Source organism: Coenobita brevimanus, chromosome 100 (assembly GCF_032717465.1).
Source record: "Coenobita brevimanus isolate Jiangsu-jjx chromosome 100, ASM3271746v2, whole genome shotgun sequence".
Taxonomy (NCBI): domain Eukaryota; kingdom Metazoa; phylum Arthropoda; class Malacostraca; order Decapoda; family Coenobitidae; genus Coenobita; species Coenobita brevimanus.
This window is the reverse complement of record NC_137053.1, coordinates 41622159-41643580: the sequence shown is the minus strand read 5'-3', so window position 1 is coordinate 41643580 and position 21422 is coordinate 41622159. Positions and strand designations below refer to the sequence as shown.

Below are 21422 nucleotides of genomic sequence, written 5' to 3'. Positions count from 1 at the left end.
TAAACCTTCGGGGAAAAAAATAGTTACGCCGAGGATAGGGAAAGTAAAATCGGCTTCAGTTGGCACAGGACGCTATGGACTAGGCAGTGGAAGCAATCTAGATTTCGGACCAAGCTTTCGGCTCTGTAAATCAATCAATACCAAATACTACAAATTCTCATAAGAAAAACAAAAACAAAATAGAGAAGGTAGATTAAAATTGCAGTGGAAACAATCTGATTTTTTTAAAGCTTCTTCCTCTTATCCTCTAGATTTAGATAATGTATCTTCTGTTTTCTTTCAGCTTGTCTCCAGTTGACAATATTGAGTTTGAAAGAGACTCCTTTACCTGCAAGAGTTAGGTACAGCCTTCATTAACCCATGCACTAATACAGATGTTTCTAAGTTTTAGTGCAGTCGTCTCTAAGTAGCAGGAAAACGTTCTCAGGATGAAAATCATAAAATCAGCCAATACGTAATGTTGTCAAAACTGCCAAAAATGCAAATATAACAAGTGAAGACGAAGCAGATCGACGAGAACTGGCACATATTTTAATGATTCGGGGGAAGCTTTCTGTCCTTAAGAAAAATAACAAAAAATGTAAGGCTATATGAAAAAAAAAAAACAAAAAAAAACACTGACACAGACGCATGAATCTTGTGCTTTCTGATCAAAAATATTTTCAGGAATAATCTGCCTCGAAATACGGGCAGTGCATCTGTCTATCTATTGCCAGTAGTTCAGTCCCAGAGATCATCAATGGACGTACAAGTACAGAAGATGAAAAAACTATAAATGTCCAAAGTATAAAATGTCTTTCTATTACAACTTGTCACTGCTCACTGAAGCTACTCCAAACTACATCCCCAGTGTAGCCTACTCTTGTCAGAATTCCAGTCCCAGAGGTCATTCAGGGCAACAACAATATGAGAGTGAGAGAGAGAGAGAGAGAGATGATGATAATGATGATGACTCCTAGTCTTTATTGCAACTCGTTACAGGTCCTTTGTGGCACTCCAACCAAACACATATTATATTATGTTCTTTAATTCTTTCTTCCCCAAAATGGGTAAGAAATACGGTATATTTCAATTATCTTTCGTTTCATTCCTTATTCTTTTTTCCCCTTTCCTTAGTGACTGCTGTAGGGTGTCCGGTAATCAACCTGACATCGTTAAGGGAATTCCTCCCAGTTACTTTGTGATATAGCAGCGCATTTGCATTATTAAATCCCTTCACATAATTCCCACATTAAACCGTGTGAAGCGGGTCCCTGGTAATTACTGCCTATGACGTGTATTTACAAATTATACACGACAGGCGAGGGACGTTTTTGCCGCTGGACTTACTATAAATTAATGGAAAAACACCGGACGCCCTCCCACTCGGAATTCCAGTGGATTTAGCTCATGAAATGATAGGGTGCTTGTAAATATGGCTGTTACTGCGTGCCTGGTCGTTAAAGAGCGTTGTGTTCCGTGCCGAGGGGTAATCAGAGCCCTCAGTATCCTAAAAACAGAACTATCACTCAACATTTTAGCAAATATGCACAACATTCGTCTAGATATATGATTGTTACAGTTTTTTTTTTTCCCGTGAACAAATATAAATCATCCCCGTAAAAAAATTCCTTTACATAATCTATAATTACAAATGCCAGTGCGAGAATGAGGTACTGAACGGCCGGGTGAGTTGATCCTGCAATATTCGGTGTCCCATTACGCCGAGTCTATCTGTTTGGCCAGGCTAAGCTCCCATTAAGTACTTGGATAATATGGCAGCTTGCCTACACACCTGAGGGACTATACATTTATAATACGTAAGGGATATTATCATTAATACTTAATACTTGGTGCACAGGCAACAAATAAAGACTGGTTTAGATGAAGTATGAGAACAGGGCAGTTAGGAAGTACAGTATCGTAGATGTTAATTAAAAACTAAACAGAGAAGCAAAGACAGAGTTTATGAGGAAAGGTGGGAATGAAGAGTGAGAGACGGAATGTTGGATGTAAAAAATTTGGTGGCAGGTAGATATAGAACAGTGTGGGGGAGTAAATAATGTTCGTTGGCAATGAAATGTGGGAGTGAATAAAAGGGTTTCAGAATCGGGTGGCTGAAAGAAGTGACGAGCATGTAGATCAAGTAGGAAGTGGAGTAAACAAGCTGGGAATGCACATTAGAAGAAGGAGGGAGGTGGCAGTGAAGTGTGGGAAGCCTGAGCAGAGGGAATGTGAAAACTGGATAACTAGAGGTAATAGGAGCACCGAAGAAGAAACATAGGCCTACATAATGCATGATTTAACAAGGTATAAGACCAAACTGGAAGAGTATGTAGGGGAGAGAGAAATTGAAAGAGGCTGACTTGGAAACTGTATGAGAGGAATGACTGGATGAAGAATATGCATCGAAAACAAGATAGAGGAATAGCCTATAGCGGGGTGAGTATAAAAAGGCCAGCGTGTTCTTGGGTGTTGTTGATGGGAAGGGATAAAATAACTGAAGACCTTATTGCCGGAGCAACCCCTCGCAGGACGGCGACAAACAATAGACAGAGCGAGGCATATGGTTAGACAGACAGATAGACTGATCGAAAGATATAAAGAGAGATAGAGGGGTAGATAGATAGAGACAGAGAGATAGATGGATAAGACAGACAGGGAGATAGAAAATAAATAGATATATAGGTAGATAGGTAGAGAGATAGATTCAGTTCCTAAAATTAAAATAACTGCTATTCTTCCTATCACAGTAAATTCAGTGCACGTTATCTCTATGCCTCCTAGACTAAATATAGACCCAGGTAGTGAGAGGGAACCCAGGTAAAGAAAGGAGACGCAGGTAGAGAGAGGAGGCCCAGGTACTGAGAGGGGAAACAGGTAGTGAGAGGTAATCCTGGTAGTGAGAGAGGGTCATTGTAATGAGAGGAGACCCAAGTAGAGAGAGGAGACCCATGTAGTGAGTGAGGTCCCAGGTATTGAGAGGGGACCCAGGTAATGAGTGGGTACCCAGATAGTGAGAGGAGGTCCGGATAGTGAGAGGGGACCACTGTAATGTAAAGGGGACTCAGATAGTGAAAAACGATTCATATAGTGAGATGGGACCCAAGCAGTAAGAGAGCTTCCAGGCAGTGAGAGCGAACCAAGGTAGTGAGAGGGGATCAAGGTAGTGAGATGGGACCCAGGCAGTGAAAGGAGTCCCTGGTAGTGAGAGGGCATCCAGTAAGATTGGACCCTGGTAGTGAGAAGGGATCGAAATACTGAAAGAAAAGAAGGACAAGGGTAGCGAGAGGGCACGAAGGTATTGGGAGGGCATCTAAGCAATGACAGAAGGCTCATGAGGAGGCTGGTTGACGTTTGAAGAAAGAGTGCTGACACATATCATGGAAGAACTCTCAATGTAAGTTGGTTCATTCACCTTAGGACGACACTTTGTATTTCTGTGAGAGACTGACTAGAAGAGTGTATGTAGTAAGGTAGAGGAAGGAGGGGAAGACCAATGAGATGCAGGGATGGAGTGGAGAGATATGTGAGTGTGAGGTGCAAGGACGACAGGGCGATGTGGAAGCGATTTGTCAATGGCCACCCCTTACAGGATTAAGGCGTCTGGCAGTAGAGAGGCAGATAGACAGGAAGAATTTTTTAGTACCAGTGGTCACTTGGCTATCGTTTTTCACCGTTTTTTATCTCCATCTGTCTATCTATTACCAGACGCCTTAATCCCATAGGGGATGACCTCAAACAGATTGCTCTTTCCCCCGCCATTTCACTGACCTGTTCCCAGCTCTCACCCCCCTCTCTCATATACCTCTCCACTCCATCCCTCCATCTCATCTTTGGCCTCCCCCTCCCTCTCCCCCACACCACCTCAGTCACACGCTCCTCGTCAGTCTCTCAATCTCCATCCTCTCCACATGGCCAAACCACCTCAGTGTGTATCTCCTAAGGTTTCCTATCACATCCACATCAACTTCACAGCACTACATCACTTCCTCATTTGTCAGTCTGTCTCTCCATGTAACTCCGCAGGCTCCTCGCAAATAACTCATTTCCACTGCTCTCACTCTTGACCTCTGTCCCCCCAACAGCGTCCAAGCTTCACTTCCATAAGTTAGAGCTGGTATCACAATACTGTCATGTAGCAACTTTTCACTTCCATGCTCACTTCCCTGTTTCTTATCACTGCTTTCAGGGAACCAGCAACCTTTCTTCCTTGTTGTGCCCTGTCAAGCACTTTACCCTCTAAACTTCCATCCTTCCTCATCACTCTATCTAAGTTCTAAATGCATTCACATTTTCCATTTCCTTCTCATCCAGCCTTACTGAACATTCACTGACTTCACTTCTCTCGAAGACCATAACTTTTCTCTTCTCTACATTCACCTTTAGATTCCGTTTCATACACACTCTCCCAAACTCATCCACCAAGCCTTGCAGCTCCTTTTCGTCTTCACAGAACAACACAATATCATCTGCAAACAACAGTACTGGGAGTTTCCAAATACTGCCCTCTCTCACTTGGGCTGCTTCAGCATCTACTGCCATACCTTGTATCTCTTTTATAACCCCATCCATATACAGATTGAACAACCATGGAGACATGACACATCCCTGTTTCAGTCCAACCTTCAAACAGAAAAATTCTCTCAGTTCACTATCCACACGCACTACAGCCTCAGCACCGTCATACATATTCTTCACGGCATTCAGCAACTTCCCATCTACTCCATATATTCATAATACTATCCACAATATTTGTCTATGCACCCTGTCACATTCTTTCTCCAAATCCATGAAGGCCGCATACAACTTGTTTCCCTTCTCTAGAAACTTTTCCACTAAAGATCTAAGAATGAATATCTAATCTACAGAACCTCTTCTCTTCCAAAATCCTCCATGTTTTTCTCCAACTAATTCCTTTGTTATTTCCCTAACTCTGTCAATAAGTATCCTACCATATACTTATCCTGTTACATTAAGAAGACAAATGCCCCTATGATTAACACATACTTGTTTTTCCCCTTTTCCTTTGTATCGGGGAATAATTATACCTGATTTCCAATCCTCCGTGACTCTGCCTTCCTCCCAGGCCAGTCTGCACATCTACTGCACCCATTCTATTACTATCTCTCCCCCATGCTTCGGCATTTCACCACACACTCCATCAATTCCTGGGGCTTTCCCCATTTTGACTAACGTCGTTGTTTTCACAACTTCTATCCTACAGTACTGATTTTTTTCCTCTCTTCTCACATGCGTCCGCCTCCCAGCCATTTCCTAGCCACTGACACTCGCATTACTTTCATTCTCTTCATTCTCTATGTTCAACATTTCCTTAAAATGTTCTCTCCATCTGCTCACTTTTTATTCTTTCTCCACTATAGTCGTGGCGAGCGACTTTGAGGTTATTATCGTGTCCTGGCAACCTAGGCTACCATTCGAAAGTGTGTCAGATTTCTTTTATAATATGAGATGCATTGATTCGTGTATAATATATGTTCGTGTATAATAATATTCGTGTATAATATATTCGTGTATAATATGATATGTGTATAGTATGATACGAAATCGAACGTACTTTTGAATGATAGGTTGCCAGGGTACGATAATGACAACCTCACAGTCGTGCTCCGCAACTATAATAATCTACCATTATTATCTTTCACCCCCCAACTAAGTTCTTTGGCCCCCAGTCTAACTCCCTTTACCTCTTTCCATACATTCCCTCCACTTTACACTCAAATTCCTTCCAAATTCCTCATCTACTCTCGTCTTGCTCCCTCTCACTAATATTTTCACCTCTCTCATCCTCTCTACATATAACTCTCTCTTCCGTCTTTCAACTTCTTCCACTCCCCTGTTTCTCATCCACTAACTATATGCTTTCTTCTTTTGTGCCACAGTCTCTCTCATCTCTTCATTCCACAGTGGTGTTCCCTAAACCCCTCTTTCGTCGTCTCTTCACCCCACACACCACCTCACATACTGCAAAGATTTCTTCTGTGAATATTTTGCACACACCTTCCACGTCCCCCATCTGCTCCAATCCATATTTACCCAGTTGTTCCTCTACTTCCCTCTTATTCATTCATTCATTGTCAGACGCCATGTATCCCAAACGGGGTGGTCAAGGGCTTAGAGTTAATTGTTTTTACAGGGAGGGGCACTAATCCTCCACCAACCCCACTTGACACGTAGGGATGCCAACAGCATCTGGTGTTCCCAGGCGGTCACCCATCCAAGTACTAACCAGACCCAACGTTGCTTAACTTCGCTGATCGGACGGGAAGCGTTGAACTCAACGTGGTATGGCCGTTAATTTGCCATTTTTCCATCCTCTTGTAACCTTTCCACTATCCTTGTACGAACTACTTCCTCCTGTCCTTCCCTTCTATTTTTCCATTTCAGTTGAACCTTGATTCTGACCACCACTTGGTGGTGGTCAGAAAGTCCACTCCCCCAACCTCTATATACTCTCGCATCCAGTACACACCTTCTCATCCTGTCATCCACACACACATAATTAATCATTGCCTCCCATTCACTCATCTCACCACCCACCCTTCTCATCACTCGCCATTTATACCTATGGATCATTTTGTGCCTGAAAGGGGTATTGGCTATCACCAACTCCCTCCTGGCACAAATGTCCACTAAAGCACTGCCATTCTCATCCATCTCTGCAGGCACACCCCACTCACCAACTACTCCATTCACCTTCACATTCCCTACTTTTCCATTCATATCTCCAATCAAAAACACTCTCTCATTCCTTTCAAACTTTTCCATGCATGCTCCACATTTGTCCAGAACTCTTCTCTCACTCTGCTTCACGCTCTTGCATTGGCGCATACATGCTAACACTCGCCCACATTCTCATACCAACTTTCAGTCTTACCCACACAATCCTCGAGCCAACCGACCCATACTCTCTTATATTCTCGTTCCATCCATTACTCACAGCAATACACACTCCTTCTTTTGCCCTCTCATTCTCATCTACTCCCGTGCATAAACCCCATCCATACTCCCATTCTCTCAAACTCACATCTCCCCATTTAGTTTCAGTTAATCCAAATACATCCACTTTCGCACCCTCAAGCACCTGGGCAATGTCTTCCTTTCACCTCATCATTTGCACCCTATTCATTCCATATAGCTATCCGTACCATGTCATTTGTTCGGTCCTTAGTCGTCACCTTTTGGTAAGTCCTGGTCCGAGGCTTCTTGTTCATATTTTTAGTTAGTTGTTTTCTGGGGAGGGGCACTAACCCTCTGCCAACCCACTTGTTATCACGCAGGGAACACGAGTAGGTTGGTTATACGTTTACCACCCAGCGTTGTAAATGCTTTCCTGGTTTACAGAAAATCATCTAGCTTGCCACTCAATGTAGTGCCACCCTAAAAAACAAAGTACCACTACACTAAGTGGGTGGATGATGAGGGTCCCCACCTCCAGACAATTTTTAAAGTTTGGGAGTAATCACTGAGTTCAGAGAGTTTATTTAGACCACAATACTTAATTTGGCCTTTTATTGCAGATTTCGAAATATATTGATTTATCTTTTTTATTTGTTGGCTTCTCTGCTTACTCGCCATGCATTTTTATTTAGATGATCATTAGCTTACCGGTTGGCATGGAGAGAAAAAAAATACACCGTGATAATTCCAGCTATTCTCTCCTGTAGTAACTTTATAGGACTACGTCCCTAGACCGGTTTGGCGCTGCCTGCCACAGATGGGCGGCAACTTGCGTGTGGTCGATAAGTCTGCTCGGTCAGATAGGCGGGGGTAGTTCAACAACAACACCGTCCCTAGACATGGGAGAGAAACGATACCACCGATTTATTCCCAACATGTCTTAAAGAGGCGACTAAAAGGAAAAAGAGCCAGGGAATAGGATCTCCCCCCTTCTCCCATCCAGTGTTGTGGTGTGGGTGGAGAGGTTGTTCATGAGCAAAAACAAAAGTTCCTTGGGATTTTTAGATGTTCTCTGGCTGCAGCTTTGTCCGTTTTGCCTTTTACTAACGATTATCGGACAGATCGTGGGTTACTCCAGTAGACTTTAGCAACTTACGTAAAGCCACACCACACGGCACAACACACCTCACCACACCAAACTACGCAAAATCACCCTCCCACATCACACCATACCTAGCGCATCAAAGGAGGAGCCATGAAGCTCCTGAATATAATATTTTTTTACTTTTACATTTTCAATGTCAATCCTCACTGCGACATAGTATGCATAAAACACAGAAAGATGGGTTAACGGAACAACTCTGTCACAAAACATTTGTGTTGCAGACAGCATTGTAGTTCCTACACCACATCTAAAATGGAGATTGCAGATAAGATATTCATAACCTCTGATGCATGTCCCGAAAAGGGTCAAAGATGCATTCTCTGTGTCGCTGCACTCCATGTGTTCGTGAATAACAGATAATGGTAACGATGATAAAGACATACCGTAAATCATTGCTTTCGTATCATTTGTTTTATCAAGTTAATTTCTGATCTGAGATGAATATGTTATGCAACTAGAAACATTGTCTTATTAATTTTGCCAACCAATTTTTGGTAGGCTCGTCATCCCCATAATGCAAAAGGATAAATGTCACTTCGAGCTGAACATTATACTATAGCAATTTGTCACAATACTTTAGCAAAACTTAGTGGCAACCATTACTGTCTGGCTGCCGTTAATGGTGCAGCCAGTTATATGTAAACTTTGCCATCTGTTTCATTAAGTCCTGCTGTATAGCTTCCTTGAATATGACTCATTTTTTATTAATATACAGGTCTGACTTTAGAACTCGGTAAATGTTAAACAGCAACTGCGAGTGAGTCATTCCCATGGTCTATTACTTCCTTTGAGATATAGTGGCCTGAGGTTAGGCTACAGGCCAGAAGGACAGATGACCAAGCTAAGCCTTTGGTGCCAGTACATGATAGGAAAACCAGCCGCCGCCGCATGGAAAATTAAATCTTTCCATGTAAGTTACGTGAACGACATTCCTACTGGTAATCTACAAAACTAGGCCACGTGAAAATAAAGATAATTCTACATCTTCCACTCAGCAACAAGACGTAGAAAGCTATCTCACCAACGCTAGCAAGGAAAATTGAAAATATTGACAAGGCCGTATTCTTCCTGACACTCACGAGTCTTTGTATCACCATTTCCTTGGCGATTTTGTTTTTTGCATATTTTTCATTAATTATTTTGTGCATGTTATTAACCCTGAACCAGAGGGACGCAATAGGTAATAACTGTGGGGGGAGGGAGAGGGAAATTACACCGCAGATTAAAAAAAAAAAAAAAAAAGACCAAAATCAGTTTTCAGTTCATTGATAGGCCTAGTTGCCGTTATACGTGAGTTATTCCACGCGTTTTCTATGTCTAATAACTAAAAATAACAGTTAAAGTACTGAGTATCAGAAAAAAGCATATAATATTTTTTTTTATTTTATAAGAAAATAAAAGTAAATTTGACGAATGAGGAGGATATGAGAGGATGGGCAGACTTGTAATGCACACTCATTGGCAGACAAGAATAATGCTGCATTTTTAACCGGTGGCGATTTACAAGTGGCACATTTAGTCCCTACATAGATTTTGCTTATGAGAAATTAGGCATATGTGATATTATGCATACTGGTACGTGACACTGTGGCTACCTGAAATACTGTATATACTGAATGAAATTATGTACAGCCCTGAGCATGAAGGTCGCTTATACTTCACCGCTGACTGCGGCAATTGAAGATGTTATAATGTACTTTGTGCGTGTGTGTGTGTGTGTGTGTGTGTGTGTGTGTGTGTGTGTGTCGCAGAACTATGAAACGCACAGTCAAAGGGTATATAAAGGGAGGATGTTCTGTATCGTATGGGGAGGCATAGAAATATGGATGACAGAACACGGTGCTGGCAGAGGAATGTTTATATCGAACTTTTGCTCATGGATGTGTATGTAAACTTCCGTGTGGAATTACGTGTGGGAAAATATGTATCTGTGAAGGAACGTACGTCAGTGCTATGCGGATGTGAAAACTATGAATGAAACACTGTATATGAATGCGTAAACTGTGTATACGTATATATGAAAATATGTATACACAGAGAATAAGCCCTGAGGTAATCTAGGGTTCCACTGCACCCCAGACGTATTGCCAGACCACATACTGCACAAATATATATCACTCGGGAACAGCTTATGGGACATGGTAGGTACTGTGCATGTGGTCTCAACCCCTTACCCTGATAGGAATTATACGAACACATGATTTCGTAAGGGGGAGAGGTATAACAGCACCCCAGATTGCCAGTCCCAGGTTAATATATTTTTTTTGCATCGACATGATTTGTAACGATAGTGTCTAAGAGGAAAAAACTAGGAAAAGTGTCTTACGAAATCTCCCAGGCCAACGTAAACATTGTACACGGAATTTAAACTGTGAACTCTCCAAATTTTATCATATTATTTCCCAGAAAAGTAGTTCAGAATAAATCAAGCTATAGTACAAACCTAGGCCGGGAGGAGGAATCTGGGGGAAACGGCAGTCGTCATTCTTAATGGAGCTACGGACGGGGGGAGGGGGATGGGCATGAACTAATATATATATGGTGATAAGGAAAAGAGCAATAACATCGACGACAACAATAACAACAACAACAGAAACAAGAACGATAAACAACTACAAAAAGGTGAGTATAAAGAAAAGCAGCACATTCTGTAGAAAGAATTTACACACACACACACACACACACACACACACACACACACACACACACACACAGCAATATGATAAGGAATGATAATCAACAACATAAACAAGAAGAACAATAACAATAACAACAATAATAATAATAATAATAATAATGATAATAGTAATAGTAATAGTAATAATAATAATGATAATAATGATAAATAATAAGTACGAATACAAGATCGGGCTAGTAAAAACAAAAATAATTGCAGTAAGAACAATAAGTAAGAAGAGAAAGATTGCAATTATGGCAAATCAGTTTACCTGAATGGTAATGAAGAAGAACACGTACGAGAAGGAAAGAATGATGGGATGAAGTCGATGTGTATAACTGTGAGAAGGTAAGAACGACAACGCCGATGATGAAGACAATAATTATGATGATGGTGACTAGTGGAAGGATGATAAAGAGGTGAAGGAGAAGTCGGAGAGTAATAAAAATAAGGAGGTAACGTGATCATGATGTCAGTGAAGATGGTGGCAATGAACAAGAAGTGAAATGAGAAGGAGGAGGAAGAAGTGGGGGCCTGAATTGAAGTAGGAAAGTAAGAATAATACTGAGAAGGTAACGATGATGATGATGATGATGATGATGTTCAAAGATAAGAGCCTTGTGATACAGTATGGCGTTATTCCAAGTGATAGGGAGGGAGGAGTGGGCAACTGGCTGCGTTCCCCGGTGCTGCATTTCCCGAGCACCGTAGCGTTATATGACTAGGCGCGGCACAAATCCTAACCTTTTTTGTGTTGGCTCTGTATTTATGGTGGCAGTGCGCCCATGCTGCATAATTCCCTGGTGACTAAGCCTAATTACGGGACGATGAGCTACGGGTAATGCATAATAAGGCCTTCAAACCCAAAAGGTAATTTTTACGTCTTCTTTGCTGCCATTGGAGAGTAACTTAGTGGCGAAGAGATACAGCTTAAAACGTCCTAAGGTTGAACAAAGGTACGTAGCAGACAAACCTCAACCTTTTATGCTATTTATGTATGTATTTACGCATTTGTTTTTGTTATAGGGTGTAGTTTTGCGTTCATCAGTTAAAAATGGCTAAATATCTAGGAAATGAAAGTGAAGGAACCCAAGATTATTTAGTAAAAAACTATAATGTGTGTGTGTGTGTGTGTGTGTGTGTGTGTGTGTGTGTGTGTGTGTGTGTGTGTGTGTGTTGTATTATTCCAGTTAAATAGTATGTATGTTTCTATTATTCTTGTTTTCGATTTCATACTTATACAGCCGGTACCGTCAACAGTGAGCTTTGATGTTATCTCCACGATTATTTTACATTAATAGAATCAGTCAGATTAAGAATGTACTCAAACTGCAGTCGTTTTAAAAATTCTCTGTTGGGGGGGATCCTGAACGTAACCTCCAGGAATTCATTGCTCAAAATGGCTAGGTACCAAAAGAATGAATCAACTTTTAAAAGCCTGCATTATTGCAAGCGCTTTCCTTTAACTCCGAATTTCCCGAGGCAATGTATCTAAGTTGCGAAATTCCCCACTGGCCACCGCACCATGCAGAAATTATTGGCTTGAAAGAGTCAGGAAAAATCCGAGGAAGTCTTGCCGTTGATGGAATGATAGGAATGAAAGGAGAAATGCATGAAAATATACCTCTGCGTGAGCTTGTATTGAGCCTTATGGCCGAGAATCTCTCTCTCTCTCTCTCTCTCTCTCTCTCTCAGTCAAATAATTGTAGGAAAAAATAAAAATAGATACTGACTCTGAAACAGAAAGTCACAATTTGTAACTTAAAAGTGACTCCAAAATTATTACGAATAAAATCAAAATACACAGTAGTAAAGAAACGACTCTAGACAGGAGGGTACATAGTGGGTGTAGTTCACTGAGCATCTGAATAATGAAACAACCAAGTGTGCCAAGAGATGGAGGGATAATAAGCATAAGGATGAGTATTGTACCTACAAGTATAAATTAGTATGGGATTAAAGCCTGAGTGAGAGAAGAGCTTGATGGTGAGTAGTAGATAATAAGCACCAAAAGACTGTATGAGTTTAAAAATTCCAGGCGAGCTGAATTCGTGTTTTTTGATGGGTACTTTGTAAAGAAATTGTCATTCCTTCCTCTTTTGCCGTTCTCTGACGTAAGCATAATATCTCGGGTTCTTATTTTCGTCTAGGATCTATTTTGTATTCCCGCTGACATTTACAGTACTGGATGGCATTTATTGACCAGCTGAACAAGAAATAAACACGGCACATTAATGGCTAAGGGAATAACAACGATATACATGATTACATATCCTCACTGACGCCACCACCACCATTCCAAGAGGCGCCATCCTGAAGAGGGGGCGACGGAGGGAGGGAGGGGGATGTGGAGTAGCCACCCCCATGGAAATTCAGGGTAGCGCGTCCCAAGGCCCGTCCAGTCAGCAGAACGATGGTGCCAAAGATGAGAATGTGGGGTCACTGCTGGAGGAGGGGGAAGGGGGGACCATGATCGGAAAGATGGGGGTCAGGGCTGAGGATGGGAAGGGGCGAGGGTCGGTGGCTGAGATGGGGAAGGGAGTCAGGCTGGGATAAGTGGAAGAAGAGGAGGAGAGGAGGGTGGCGCCACGGAGCATGATTCACGGACGGGATTGCCACCGGTATCGAGGGAAAATTATACTGGGAATTCTGTTTCCTTTATTTCGAGCTTAAGGATTCTTTGTATCGGAAATGAGAGTCTGGCATATATATATATATATATTTTTTTTTAATGCAGGTATATTGCTTTGAGCAGCCTGGTCAGTCAGTTACTCCCCAGTGTTTTTCGCATGTAAGATCCTTCACTCTCATTGACTTAGCGACGACCCATATTATGACCCTAACTGTCCCGAATTTATCACTCTTGTACTTGTTTTGCCTATGCGAACGCAGTGGAATAACGACTAGTTCCCTGTGTCCGTATGACGGAAGGTTTAAGCAACATAGTTCACTGACTCCTTCAATACGTGAGTTTTTCATACGTTAAAGGAATCATCGGGAACCAGCAACCACAAGACATAAATGGATAATCAGACAGAAAAGCTTAACTGTCTGAATGATATCAAGACTGATGTTAATAAAAGAATATGGTATAGGCTAAACATGGATGAAGTATGAAAATTTGAATATCTATAGACTGTTTTAGCCTGGCGGCATATTTCCGCACCGTAGCCCACTTCAGCATCGATCGCAGGGTTTTTATTTCCCAGGGAGGCCACTCTTATTTACTTGCTGATAACCGTAGCCTAACCAAACCTACCCTAACCTTGATATCCTAACCAAACTTAACTTAACCCAAACAGACTTATTTAATCTAACCTAACCACACCTTAATTCATCCATCCATTCATCATCCAATCCTATGTTGCCCCATGAGGAGCGTAGGAGCCTGGGGCTAGGCAAGTTGGTCCTAACATTTAAGAGGAGAGTGACCAGCGTCATTTATCCCTGAGTGGCGTTACACGAGCAATAAACCCCAACCATCCTTTGGATATAAATCTACACAGGCTCAATCAAATTGGAGCGCCTTTATTACCCAATAAACCACCAGGCACCACAATTTGGTTATATGGTTACCACCCAGCATAGTAAATGGTTTCCTGGTGTACAGGAAACCATATGGCTTGTCATTCAGTATAGGGTCACCCATAGGCAAAAGGAAGAGGAAAGCATGAAGGAAAGAAAGACAGAAGAGGAAGGAAGGAAGAGAGGAAAGGGCAGACATCCAAAGCAGCACTACATCGAGTAAGTGGATGGTGAGCGCCCTCACCTACCACATACCAAACCTTAATATCTTGATATATCCTAACCATACCCGACTTAACCCGAAGAGCCTAATCTAATTTAACTTATTCTAACCATCATATCCTGACCTCTCTTAACCCATCCTAATTTAACCCTAACAGACTAATCTTATATAGCCTAACCTTACCTTACCCGAGCGAACTAACCTAATCCAGCGAAGACTTTCCTTAAAGAGAATAAGTCGACTACCGCTGGGAAATCTGCGTGGCGGTGGCATATGACGTTGACAGGCAGTCCAGGACAGATCGCTTGGAAGACAGTGGTGCTCCGTCACTGCCAACCTGCCTCATGAATAGCCAGTGCTCGTGAATAATAGTGCACAGCATCGCAGGCCTCATTTTCCATCTTACCTGATGTGCTTTGTGTGGCATTATGAACATGATGGAAATCTATGTCATCCCTTAGCCTTTTGACGACAACGGAAATCTATATATTCTTGCTGCAACTAGGCGATTATATTTGGTTTATGGCGGCTTTCCATATTACTATATATGGGTTAAGTGGAATTTTCTCCATTACCCTTTCACGATGAGAGATCTCTCCTGTTTAAAATAAAATCGTATGAGGTTATATCATCATAGAGAAGTGGTCATAATGAACCCTATTAGAGATAACACATCACAGCATCACATCCTTCCTAAGATTAATAAAATCATCTGTAGGCAGCTGAAATTAGCTGTGAAATGTATTCGCGGTGAATGGGACTATACAGTATAATAGATTATATATATATATATATATATATATATATATATTATATATATATATATATATATATATATATATATATATTTGTATGTATGTATAATACCATGGGCATTCCTCGAGTCTACAGCTGAGCTTTTAACAGGCCTCTTACTCCCTGATGGTATGGATGGTGTAAATACAATATTCAGTCTGTTCTAAGGCCGCGCTTCGTAATGGACAGCTGTGATAGGTAATATTCTGTCGACAAATCTATGTTAAAAAAGGATATAATTTTATTAATGAAGTTATGTGTGTGTTTGGATCTGAACATTTAAAATTTAAAGACTGAATACACTGATAATCCATATTCTTTATCAGAGTGAACTTAGGAAAGGAAAGAAAAGATCGGTAAGAGTGCATATACACCTACGAAGAAATTGAACAGCTCATTATGAAACTGAATGACTCAGATTCACAGAGGCATGAGTGATATCAAGAAAAGGCCGAAATTGAACGATATTGCGAGTGAGTCCTAAAGGTTCATAAGATGGCCAAATTTGGCAACGGACTATAACACCTGGAATGGTGGGCAGTTATCGTCAGGATCAAACACACGCACTTCCAGTTACAAGGCCACGGTGCTCTGCGCAAACTGCCCCAAACACCCCACTGCCATGCTCAATGTGCTCGAGTTGCCTGGGACCGTCTAGGGGATTTGGCGAAGTTTATGGGATGCGAGATGCGTCATCCAATACAGCTCGAGGCCCGTAAATGAGAACGATGTAATTCAGATCCGAGTTGAGAGGTGAATTATAGCCACTTGTGCGATATAAAGATTTTCTTTAAAGGACATAAATACCGACTGGAGAGAGAACCGGAGCCATAATCGTTCTTCTCCCCGGCCATCCACGTAAATCCTGGTAAGAATGAGCGCAAGGCTAAGTTTTGCTGGGTTTAATATTGTAAGCGGATAAACATTCAGTTACCCACTCCTGTATATTAAGAAGGTATTTGGCTAAACCTTCTCTAATCCAGTTATATACACTGTCACTATTTTTGGCTCAGTGCTTGCCAGTGAAATCTCCTCTGTGGTAAGACCCTTGCGGCCCCGGAGTTTGTCAGCAAAATAGGCGGTAAATTGAAGCTGCCCTCGCAGTAAGTTCATCTATTTTAGCATATCTACCCTGGTGTAATAACTTAGGTATATGGATGACATGGTACTAATCTCCTGGGACTTTTGTTTCCGGCTAACACGATGCGGGAATAATGCCGTCGTCACCGGAGAGGAGGCCATTAGAGTGCTCGTTTCAGGCCTCATAACTCTGACGCCGCACATATAAATCACAAACCACGCTGTAACCGCATCAAAAATACACCAATAACTTCAAGAGAAAGGAAAAGAAAAGAAAAAAAAGGAAAATGCTCTCAGGTGTGTACAGTGGTATGCACTTTAATCTTTGACCCTGAAGCAACAAGCTTAAAGACTTTATGCTCGAGGAAGAGACCTTATAAAGGCTACAAACACAAAGTTATGTTCACGTAAGAAACCCCATAAAAGCTGCAAACACAACACCAACGCAACACCGCAAAAGCTGTTACACTAAATGTGAACGCGGAAAATGGTGTCATTTAAGTGTGTATGCAACACGGTCTCTGACCGTGAAATAAAATAATATAACAGAGAAAAGAAGTTATGTTCATGAAAGAAACCACAAAAAAAGCTGGAAAAACAACAAACTCGTAACAAAAAACAACACACGCGCTAACAATAACAGTCAATGAAAATTCCGTCACTAAGGTTTGGTCCCGATAGTGCGCAACAACACAGCACAACGTAACTCAACGCAGCTCAACACAAAACAGTAGAATACAGCACAATATACCACAGTGCAACGCAACAAAACAAAACAAAACACAAATTCCTGATAATACTTCCACAAGCCATCTCTTTTCTATCATTGAAGTTGCGGCCTCAAATATCTGGGTCTTCTGCGAGGACAAAGGGAAAGAAAATAGCCCACATTACTTCCGCTTGTGAGCCTTCTAGCCGGTATATTACAGGCCTGGCGGGGGGAACACAGAACGAGAGGAAGTATATTTTGGGTCTAAATCGACTCCCTAATGCCAAGCGTTTTCGGGGCTCTGAAACGCGGCCGGTCTTCCTCTTCTTCTTTTTCTTTCCCTCTTGCGGATTTTTCTTCCGCTATTTACCTGATTCTGATATCTACTTTAGTTATGTATCAGCCCAGCCCATAATGCTGCTGCTAGTGCTGCTGCAGATCATGATGATGATGACAAAGGCAACACTGATGTCGATAATGATGACAGCGAAGGTGGCGATGATGGTATAATAGTAAAGGTGATGATAGAGTGAAGGAGGAGGAGGATAACGAGATGATAATGAGCTTTACGATAATTATGATGATAATGATGAGAATAACGCTGTTGGATGATCACTATGTTTAACCCTTTCACTACGAGAGATCCTTCCCATTGTTATGAAGGGTAGTCAGAATTAATGAGAAATGTGGCCATAGACGTTAAGAGGTTAAATGAGACCCTTTCTAACCCTTTCATTATGGGAGGTATCGCCTTGGTCAAAACAGCCATTTGAATGTGGCCAGCATAGGCAGAAATATCATCATGGTAGTTGTTGCTGTTATTATGACCCCAGGCCCATCTGATACGTGAACCCAGTGAACTGCAGGCTTGAGTTGCCATTCTCCTGCATCCCACGCCCTTTCGGGAAATACGAAGTGGCGAGGAAGGTTAGTAAAACGAGGCACTTGAGACACCAGGTTAGATTGATGCCACGAAATGAAGGCGTCTCTTTCGAGCCACGTCATGGTGGGAAAGCGACTGCTGAAAGGAAGATGCCTTTTTTCATGTATTGTGTTCTCCTGGGTTGGAAGGCTTTTTCGTACTTTCCCTGTGCTACTGATTTTGCATAATACTCCTTAATATTCTCGTATGTATTAATTAGTCATTTAGATATCGCCATGGTATGTGCAGCTATCAAGGAGGTGAATTTTAACGTATCATGTAAAGACTAAGAATTATGGAGCCGCCTTTGTTGGCGAATGTTAAGGCTCCATGTCTCACTGTCTGACTGGCTCTTCTCTCGTCAAATTCATGCTTTTATAAACGTAAATAAAGGCGGTTGTAAAACGGAATACTATGATTAGCTAGAACCAGATTAAATTGTTAAAAGATTAAACAAACAAGTTATTGTATGGAGGGGAGTTATAGTTTCCCAAAGTTGGCAGTATCAAAACTAAAGCAAAAATACTAAGTTAGCCAATTATTAAAAGAAACAGAATAAGAGGCACTAACATACTAAAGTACTTAACAACACGAGGTGGTGGTGGAGTGGTTAGAGCAGTGAGTTGCAGTAATAATTAATGCGGGGTCGATCACAGAAGTAGGAAAATACAGTTTGTGAATCTGAATGATTTTTTTTTTGTTTCACTGACATTCGGCAAGACTTACCTACTTTATGTCCAGAGACGGAATAGTAAAAGACTGATAAAAACTGTGTAACTGACTGTAACCACGTAGCATACTAATACAATCAGAAAATGGCCTGATTCTACAAGCACCTCCAGTCATTCCCAACAGCCTGCACTAATCACAGCGAAAACAAGCCATGGCAACCAAGAAAATGGAGGTTATAGAGTATGGCCAACCGTTGCTGGAGCGGTGAAGCTAATATCGCCCCTCGCTCCCATAACATCCGCCCCTCGCGTTATTCCCCGCAGTAAGCCCGCCCATCCGTTCCCAGTTAATAAGCAGCCCAGCCCTATAGCCTTCATAACGAGGCCCCGCCAACTGTGCTTCCCAGGTAGATTCCAAGGCCGCTTTTAATTCCTTTAGTGCTATGTCGGTGGCGAGTTTGTGGAGCACTCACTTTAACTTAATTCTTGCAGTGTAAGACCTTTTTACTGCATTCGTACTGCTACCAGATTATTAGCATTATTTTTACTATTACTGAATATATTATTATTATTATGATCATTATTACTAGTGGCGGTAGTAGTAGTAGTAGTTGGAGTAGTAGTAGTCGTAGTAGTAGTAGTAGGGTAGTAATAGTATTTAGTTCAATGTAGCATCCAAGGGGTTAAAGAAAATTAATTCCTTCAGTTCATAGCATTCCTTTGCTGGATAAAATCGTGTATAGATAGCAAAAATAAAACTAAAAATCCATCGTATGGGTTAAGTGATTAAATACTATGACATCATGGTGATGATTTTAGGATTGCCACCACCGGACTATGCTATTCGTCATGGTTAGGCTACCTCTTTTCGTGGTAAAGGACTTAGGAACATTCCTCATCAGCACCTGCAGTACGGTGAGGCCTTTATGTTATAGACTTTTTGCCACAGGACGTCGCTTGGTGTAGGCAGCCATGTCGGAGTGACGGATTTAAAAACTGTCTCCATTAATCCTTTTAGGTCGAGGACGTTAGTATTATTATATCCTTGCTGCCGTCAGTGGATTTTACCTTCTTTGATTTAAGAAGACTCGTATATGGTATGGTTACATGGAGAAATTTCTACTTCCTAAACCACGAAATGTCTTCCCCAAACATAATATATCGTCATCTGGCGGTGCAACGCATAACATTAAGAAAAGACATTGCTATTGCGAAGTGGGTAATTTGTGTATGGCAGGATCCGCCGAGGGAGGGAATGAGACCCTAATTTATTGGGCGGTTTCGTCTTTCATCCTACATGTAATCCTGGTCTAATTGCAAGGGAGGAGGTTGTTACTGCGGGCTCCGGTACAGGTGATGGCATCTATTACACGGTCTTTGTGTGGATCATGAACTCTAATGGCGGGGACTTTGACCATTTCGATGTTACTGAGCCTCGGATTGGAGTGATGCCGCCCTCCTTCATCAGAGAGCTTCACGTCTCATCCTTCACAATTTCAGTCCGGATCTGCATTCAACCCTTCAATCCGAGGAGAGCTCTCCTTAGCTGAATAACTTTCTTCAGGTAGTAAGCAAAAAATAAACAGGGTCTATGGTACGAATAGTGCTAACCGAGACATACCAATCCTTTAATAATCAAGCAGTTTCCCTAAGCAGCAGAAAGACACAATAAACAAGGACTCGTGTACTTGACTGGTTGGTGGAGACTTTCTAACCTTTTTTTTCCCCGAAGAGTAGCTCCAAAGTCGACCGTCGAGTGGTAGAAAGGAAATAAATAAAAACAGTCCAAGTAAATGGAGTCAGAGACATGCTTAAAGCGATCTATAAGCTCATTTGGTATCGGGGAAATATATAACATCTTCCTGTACTTATGACGGATTTTATGGTAAACTGTTACACGTTCTCTGCTAATCAAACACTCCTCATTGTACAGTGTTTCCTTTAGCTTTCTCATTCCTGGCACTTCTCCTGACCCTCTCTGCTTCCCTTGTCTTCCTATCTGGTCTCTCTCTCTCTCTCTCTCTCTCTCTCTCTCCAACACCCTTCTTCGCCAGTCTGTGTAAGCACCGTAGCCCTCCGTCTCCCTCTGTATTCTCCACCCTCGTCTTGCTTAGAATACCAATATGTAAAGATTTTGGGTGTAGGGGTGGAGTGGGGGGACAAACTTCGATATTTCAGTGACAGTTCCATCTCCACCCCACCTCCTTGCCACCCTCTCCAGGCCGTATTTGTCTCCTCTGTCACCCCGTCCCTCGCCCTCGACTCCCTTCATTCTCTCTGACCTCATTCTCCTAGACACCCCTTTCTCGTATTTCCACTCCGCGTCCTCACCCCCTTCCTTGTATCTGATTTGGACTGGCCCATGCTCCGGACCGCGCGCGCGCACACACACACACACACACACACACACACACACACACACACACACACACACACACACACACACACACACACACACACAAGATTCTCTCTCTCTCTCTCTCTCTCTGCCACTGCCCCTTTCCTTTCTTGGACGACCTATCCTAGTCCCCTCTTCGACCATCGATCACCCTCTGTAGCACTAGCAGGCGCCATTCCCTTTTCCTCTCTCTCTCTCTCTCTCTCTCTCTCTCTCTCTCTCTCTCTATTCAGATAATTTCCTCTTCCTTTTCCATGTTACCCCACCCACATGGATGGCTATATCCAATGTGCGTCTCTAACTGTGTCCCTCGGTCTCTCTGAGTCACTGCCTTTTTAAAGGATGCAATATGACCAA

General features: G+C 42.0%; 1 protein-coding gene and 1 non-coding gene across 2 annotated transcripts in view; one reads left to right on the top strand and one right to left on the bottom strand.

Moving 5' to 3' along the window:
• Positions 1-6180: 6180 nt before the first annotated feature.
• On the bottom strand, positions 6181-6299 carry LOC145414812 (5S ribosomal RNA). Its single transcript, XR_013899965.1, has one exon. It is a non-coding gene; the product is annotated as a 5S ribosomal RNA (ribosomal RNA).
• A 6807-nt stretch (positions 6300-13106) lies between these two features.
• Positions 13107-21422, top strand: part of LOC145414645 (uncharacterized) — a 197995-nt gene continuing 189679 nt past the window's right edge. The window contains exons 1-2 of the mRNA XM_080284166.1: positions 13107-13258; positions 17478-17578. Coding sequence (XP_080140292.1) covers positions 13107-13258; positions 17478-17578 — 253 coding nt within the window. The remainder of the gene's footprint in view (positions 13259-17477; positions 17579-21422) is intronic.